Source organism: Lepidochelys olivacea (assembly GCF_965140295.1).
Source record: "Lepidochelys olivacea isolate rLepOli2 genome assembly, chromosome: 2".
NCBI lineage: Eukaryota > Metazoa > Chordata > Testudines > Cheloniidae > Lepidochelys > Lepidochelys olivacea.
The window spans coordinates 89,045,424-89,053,336 of NC_140412.1; the positions used below are offsets into that span (position 1 = coordinate 89,045,424).

At 41.9% G+C, this 7,913-nt stretch overlaps 1 protein-coding gene across 7 annotated transcripts in view; it reads left to right on the top strand.

The window, feature by feature from the left end:
* Positions 1–5,459, top strand: part of PTPRM (protein tyrosine phosphatase receptor type M) — a 685,790-nt gene extending 680,331 nt beyond the window's left edge. For all 7 annotated transcript variants that reach the window (XM_084621210.1, XM_084621211.1, XM_084621214.1 and 4 more), the window contains one exon: positions 4,748–5,459. In XM_084621210.1, the coding sequence (XP_084477336.1) occupies positions 4,748–4,801 (54 nt within the window). In that variant the 3' untranslated portion in view covers positions 4,802–5,459. The remainder of the gene's footprint in view (positions 1–4,747) is intronic.
* The last annotated feature ends 2,454 nt before the right edge of the window (positions 5,460–7,913 follow it).

The following is a 7,913-nucleotide window of genomic DNA, read 5'->3' on the forward strand; positions in this document are numbered from 1 at the left end:
AAAATTATTTTTCCTCTCCATTTGAATCTGCTTTCTCTTCTGGGTTTACAAGGAGACATTGGCTCTCTTGGGCACCACAAGTACCAGAAATCTCATGCTAAACTGCCTGGTGGCTACGATGTCTCTTCTGGCATCTGACTATTCTGGTATCTATAGTACCATAGAATGGGGGATCATTAGCAAACTGGGAAAAACAGATTTAACGGCAGGCCGACAGTGGTTTGAAAAACAATCTGGAAAGTAAATTAAAACAGTTTTCTGTGATCAATCTCCTATGCCCAGCCTAGTTAGCAGGGACATTCAAGTCATGTTTCTGAGCTTGCCTGCAGTTCCATTTTCTCTTTACAGTTCACTTTTAGCTAGAGATGGACCCATAACTAGGACACAGAATCCAAACCACTCAGAAACATGAGGAAGATCAGATCTAGGGCCTGATTTCAACATCACAGCTCAGGTTTATTTTTATAATTGGGCCAGTTCAGAACTCCAGATCCCATCACTCTTGGGAAATGGCTTTGGTTTGGACCGCTACTGAGCTCCCACCCACCTTCCCATCCCCCACGGCCCCGCTGCCTCTTCCCCAGCCCCCCACGAATTCGCCCACCCCTGCGCTTTACTGAGCCCCTCATCCATCTCCCATCACCCTGGCCCCCAATGCCTCCCCCGGGCTCTCCACCCACCTCCCTATCCCCCTGCTGCCTCCCCAGGCTCCCCGCCCATCCCTCATTGCCCCTGGCCCCCACTGTCTGCCATGGACTCCCCACCGTCCCATCCCCTCACTGCTCCTGCTGCCTCCCCCCTTCATTGCCCCAAGCTCCCATCTATAGCCTTGCACACACCCAAGCGGGCTCCACTGTTGAGCCTACTACCAGCCTGATGTCATTTCCCTGCTCCAGGCACCACCTAGCGGAGCTCAGTGGGAGCGCATGATGTCGGTGCCTTTCCCCAGTACGTCCCCCAGGGCTTTGCTCAGCCCAACTCCCAGCCTTGGCAGAATCATGCCTTGGCAGATCATGTGACCCCGCGTGTCCCCCCCATGCATCACCTGTGGATAAATTCATGGATCTCAGTTTTCAGAGTAGCAACCGTGTTAGTCTACATTCTCAAAAGGAAAAGGAGGACTTGTGGCACCTTAGAGACTAACAAATTTATTTGAGCATAAGGTCACGAAAGCTTATGCTCAAATAAATTTGTTAGCCTCTAAGGTGCCACAAGTACTCCTTTTCTCTTTTCATGGATCTCAGTGATCTCTGATTCATTTATTTCACAGGAATAAAAATAAAATGGGGTGGAAATATACAGTTGTAGAAAATGCTAGCTATAAATCGCAGTTTGGGATGGGCCTTCAGGAGCAGATGTCTCAGCCAGAGAATGGACCCCCACATTGGGCTCCACACCTTTTTTATTTTATTTTATTTTTACTGAATAGCAAATATTTTAAATCAAATACAAGCTTTTTTAAAACAAATATGTATAATAATAATAATGCCTACCTCTTCTACAGTGCTTTTCCTCAGTCCATCTCAGAGCGCTTTAGAAAGGTCAGCTTCATTAGCTCCATTTTACACATGAGGAAACTGAGGCACAGAGTGGTGAAGGTGCTCAAGGTGACCCAGCAGAACCAGGAATAGATCACCAGTCTCCTGAGGCCCAGTCCAGTTCTCTACAGGAGCATATAGTTTAATAAATGGCAACAATTCAAATGAGTTGGTTTGAAAATGTGCATGAGGACCAACATTGTGTAGTGGTGGAAAGCAGCGACTTAGTGTCAGGAGATCTGGGTTCTCTTCCTGATGTGGCCACTGACTATTTGCTTTGTGACTTTTAAGGAGTGAAAAGTTCTTTTCCTCAGTTTCCCCATCTGTAAAATAAGGATATTAACACTTACCCACCTTTGTAAAGTTATTGCCATTCTTCAAAGAATATCAAATCTATAAATGCACGGGATTGTTAGTGCTACAGTGTTTCTTGAGAGGAGTTCCAGGATTGCTGAGTAAATATTGTTACACATTTTCTCACTGGATTAAGGATATTCTTTGTGGTGCGGATTTACAGATTCATCTCCTAATTTCATTGAACCCTTCCAAGTACAAAAATCTGAGTGACACATTCATCTAAAAAACAGAAAATTCATGAAATTCTATAGTCATAATATACAAGTAACATTTAGCACTAGGGTATCTTTACTGAAGCATGTCAACGAGTTTCATAATAAACATTACTGGGTCTACCAATATGTGCTCCATATAAATATTCCTCTCTGAAGCTAGGTAACATAAAAAGGTTTTTAATATTTATCATCAAACAAATAGTAAAATTTGCAAAGGACACACAGCAGTGAGCATGGGGGAACAATAATGTCTATTCTATAAGGCAGTTATCTAGGGCTTGCATTTACTGGAAATGTCAGTTATTCTGCTAAATCAGTAAATCACTATGAAATGAGCTTGGAAGAAATGAGAATGGCTGGCTGGTTGATCATTGTCCCAATGTGTGTTCCATAATGATAACATGACTGTGATTTAGTCACCTATACATATGCAATAAAAATAGTAAAGATATAATTTACCCCATATTTCTGGGTTTTTTTCCTCATTCAGAAGAGATCCAAATACACCACAGTTTATGTGACCCTACAGGATCTTAAAGCCTTCAGTACACTCGCTCACAACCGTGGCGGTTTAAGTCCAAACAACTTTGTTCCTTAACTTTTAAAGTGGCAGCTGCAAAATGAAGGCTGCAGGAAAATGCATCTCTTTGTTTTAACAATTGCTGTTGGCTTTTTTTCTTCTTCTGATTCAAAAGTAGCTATTGAAATCATTCAGGTACATGTTGAATAATTAACATGTGACTTGAGTGGACAATAGACAGAATCCCTTCAAATGTTTGCTTCAGGCAAAAGAAGAATATTGCTGAAGTATAATCATATCCTACCTACTTATGGTGTTCAGCATAAAGGTAAAGGCTGAGTGCTGTCAGCCAGCTAGCTATGTCATTATTACTGTCACGTTTTATAACTTAATTAAAGTGCTTATGATAGAGGCAGTGCTTACTCCATTGATAGAAAATGATAATCTAGTTGGCGGTACATTGAAACTTAATTTTTGGAAATCAGAACAGCTAACACTTAGATTTAATGGAATAACAGCCATGTTCTCTTCAGCTTTTTGTTACATTTAAATGTTTATCATTTTACAAAATAAAGTCACTGATCAGCAGAAACATAAAAAGAAGTGGACACAAAACACAGACCCCTCAGAGTTACCTGCCACGCCTTGTACAACTGCTCAGAAGACTAGATTGTGCCTTGCCCATATGTGGATGAGCAGCAAGCAGGGAGGTATAAGAGCCAGGCCTTTGCAGTCCCTCTGTGCCCCTGGAGGTGCAAAAGGGAAGTGCAAAGTGGTCCTATCTCTTCCTCCACCTCTGTGACATGCACACACCATTTGCTCACCAGGGCAGGAGCGGCAGGTTTGTATCATTTTTGGTGGTGCCCCCCACGCGCACACACACCTGCCTAAGGCTCTGGGAGGGAATTTGGGTGCATAGTGCAGGCCCTGGGCTGGGGCAGGGGTTCGGGGTGCGGGAGAGGTGAGGGTGAGGGGTGCAGCGCTTACCTCAGGTGGCTCCCGAAAGCTAGCCGCAAACCCCTCTGGCAGCAGCTTCTGCGGGGGAGGGGGCAGGGGGATTTCATGCACTGCTGCCTGCAGACACCGCCCCCGCAGCTATTGGCCACAGTTCCCAGCCAATGGGACCTGCAAAGTCAGCGCTCAGAATGGAGACACTCCCTCTTTCCCGGGACCGTAGGGCCATTCCAGCCACTTCCAGGAGCAGCCCAGAGCGAGGCCAGGCAGGAAGCCGCCTTAACCCCGCTGCACTGCCAGTGGTGGCGACGGCAGCCGGGGCCCCCCCCGGCCTTTTTAAATTGCCCAGGGGCGGAAGGCGGGGGCAGGAGACTCTCTGGGGGAGGCACGTGGAGGGGGGAGGCAGGGCCAGGGAAGAGACCTGACCCTGAACATTGGTGGAGCTGGGCCCCCAGGCCCTGCATATTCCTGGAGCATGAGCACCACGGGCCCATATAACTAGCCGCTCCTGCACCAGGGTGCTTCTTCAGGGATTGTGCTGGATTGCTCCCCTAGTTCCAGATGGCCCCACTTCAGTATAAACACAGGCATGTGTGCAAAGACAGTTTGGTAGCTGAAAATACCCCTTATGTGACAGTAAAACTCAATACCTGATGTATGTGCTCTAGTGTGAGAGGAAAAATAACTGGAGTGTGGGCTTGTGGGGATTTTGAATTAGGTGTAGAGGAGGAGTAATAAAGAAACTGAGTGAGTTCATAGACAAAAATAAAATGAAATTTATGAACTGGAAAATAGTAGTAACCAGGCCTATTTTAACATCAATGTTACGGCAAAGGAATTCCAATATCTACTGGGCATGAGTTTTTTGACAGGTTACTAAAGATTTACAAGTCAGTTTGTTTACTGGTTTCCAAATGTCCCATTATAGAGATGTTTGCATAGCTAAATATAGTATTGTTATTGTATGATCAACAATGTCAGTTACTGTATGTACTATTGAATTATTAGTGTGATGCTTTTCTTATCTAAATACAAATTGCTTTTGCAAACTCATTCACACTGACTGATAGTAAATAATTTTAATAGAACAGAAATACTGAAGTCCTTAATTAAATTTCTTCTGTGAATAACTTTGTGGGGGGTTGTTTCTGTTGATTTTTCAGGATCAATACAAATTCTGCTATGAAGTGGCTTTGGAATACTTGAATTCTGGGTGATTGCACAAACAGCAGTGATAAAGCTCCTCTCACCGCCACAAACAAAGCAAGTTGTTTCATGATATTTGTGTATATGAGATGAAGACTTCTCAGTGTTATGCTTCTATTGCTCTGTATAATTCGCTCTTTTTAAGAGCTGGAGAAAGTGTTTATAAAAACTGCTTGCACTGCCCAATTTCCACTGTAATGCCGCTGCTTGACACACATACAAACACATGGTGGTTGTTGGATGCTGCATTTATGCAAAACCATCAGTTTGATAGAGCAGCATAGTCATCTGGTAAATTAAAGAGCACAATTATATTCTGATGAAGGAATTTGTATTTTTCTGTTATATTTTGTTGCCTGTGATCCTCTGTTATTGTCACAGCCTAGTGTACATTTCTGTTTTGTGGAGAATGCTGTCTAACATTCTGATAATATATGATTTTAGTTATATTTGTATTCTAACACATGCATAATAAATGAAGCATATGTAGCTTATTTGAACTAATGGATACACATGTAACAAACCACATTAACTTTGTTGAGTTGCAGTTTCTGTCCAGTTTGTATCATTTCAGAGGCAGTCTTGATAGAAATACAGTTAGAAAATGCAAAATACAGGATGCTCAGATTAATATATCCAAAGCTTTTTTCATTTGTCTATATTGTAAATATTTTTTGATTTCATCAAATTATTTATTCATTAAAAGAAAATTTTTTGTGAAGCACGGTGAGTGACAATCATTTTTATTAAGCCCTGGAAATGCTTACTGTATGATATTGTAAACATTTGTTTACCTTCTATGGATTCTCAGCTCAATAAATAATTACATACATGATAAAATCTCGTTTAATTTATAGTATTTCATGGCATGTAATTGCCTTGTGTTGAACCCCATAAAAGGCTAGGTTCTCAAAAGTGCTGAGCCATCTCTAAAGGTAATTTGGCACATCAAGAAGCAGTAACAGCAGTCAAGCCCCAGTGACTGTTACGCCCTATCCAAAATAAATAAAAATAAAAATATTTTTACAAGGCAAGTGCACACATTAGAGATCTGAAAACTGGCTCACTTCATAAGAGGAAGGAGGGTACTTGTGGTTCAGTTCTGAGGGCCTGCCACAAGCTTCTTATGTGACCATGGTCAGTCACGTAATTGCTCTGTACCTCAGTTTCCCCATCTATAAAATGGAGATGATAATACATCCCTACCTGGCCACAATGAGTATTGTGAGACTAAATTAATTCATATTGTTGAAGTGCTGTCATATTATGATTATGGTTAAATAAATAAATAGAGCTTCCCTGTTAATTGGGTCACTGCCTGATCTGCCCCAACAGCTTTTTGTAATTACAAGTCATTACTTTCATCGTGCGGGCTATGGCTGGTTCCTCTTCGTCCCAGCTACCCACCAGTGTTTTCAGAGGGATGGGCTGTAGGGAGCTGCTGTGCATACATGGATGACAACCACACATTAAGTGCAGCAGAGAGCCAGCAAGAGGGGCTAATTCAAGATGGAAAAGGTTCCACACTTTACTGCGCCACACGTGAATCGTGAGTCTTTCTCTTCCTCATCAGGGTAAAACAGACATTCCAGGGTAACTTACTGATTTATACTGAAGTCTTCCAAAAACCTAAGCTAAGCAACAACTCTGTAGGAATCATGATGAAGGAAACTGGCTGGCTGCCTTCAAGTGGCAACATTTTAGTCCTTAGAAAAGTGGTCCCTGCTAATGAGCTAGCCGTCCTCAGGGCCCCTGTGTCTGTGAAACAACATTTATTTTGCATCTTGTGATTCTAAAAGATCCAGATTGGACAGAATGAACCACAGGTGGTGAACACCCAGATCAAAGCCAGGGCAAAATTCAGGTCTGGAGATTGCATGGGTGGCCCTTCTCCACAGCTGGAAATCATAAAATCTAAAATGAAATCTCATAAAAATCCAAAAGCAGCCAACACAACCTCCCTAAAGAAAATTTTTACCAAATATATGGTGGCACCAGAGAAACAGTGTTCGAAAAACACACTAGCATCGTGAAGGATGATACCCAGGGCCTTACCAGGGAGATATCTCTACTCTGATAGCTCTGCGGCTATTGAAGAGTTGTATGACAAAATGGAGCACCTGATGTACTACAGTTTAAGCTACATACTACAGCTTGTGTGTATTTTCATGTAGCTATTATAATCTGCCATGAAACAATAACTTCATGGGCATAATCCTATACAAATAATGTATTGATGTTGTATATGCACTTTTTGCATGCCAGCTCATTTTACCAGAGGTGCAGGCCAAGATAATACACACACCAAGTACATATGATTATAACGGTTGTGAGGGGATAGTTTTGTTTCCGTGGTCCATTCATCCCAAGGTACATGTGTATATCCAGTTTTTATTGGAAGTTCAAGAGAAATGTAAGTAAGAAAATGAGTGTGCTTAAAGGATCATAAAAGGACAAAGGTGGTAATGAACATTGGTCACAAATAAGAATCGCCAAGAAGCTGGAGGGAGTGGGTGGGAGGAGAGTTATACAATTCTAACTCCAATACAATTACAGGATTTGTACATAATAGTGCTAGTTTGGGGAGCTGATTTCTCCAACTCCTAGGATGTAAAAGATATATAAACAGATGGAGAGGTTTAGTAATGTTTTTATCCATATTGCCAGATTTATGGGCTTCCTATGATGTGAGAGGTGGATGATTTTGCTAAGCTTTCTGAAACTGGTAATGATGAGGTGCGAAGATGGGGTTATCAGAGGCCGATAGCTATTTCTGGTAATTTTTTCAGCTACCTGGGCTCCTTTTCAGCAAAAATGGGCAAATCCATAGCATTTTTGTTTGATGTGGCACCTATCCAAAATGTAGAAACTGCACAAAATTAAATAACATAAGGTAAATATCCCTAATAGAATTTAAATTCAAATATAAGGATGCCCCTAATATAGCCCACAAAAACATATACCACAATCATCAGGACATCAATGTGCCCATGAAGCTGGCCAAATCCCCCGTTTTTGTTTTGATTTCTCTGCCTCTGTTGGGTATGTTTCAGTCAGTATATTTGACAACATTGCTTCTTATTTCATTGTGATGTGTGTTTATTTCCCTCTCTTTAAAATAAA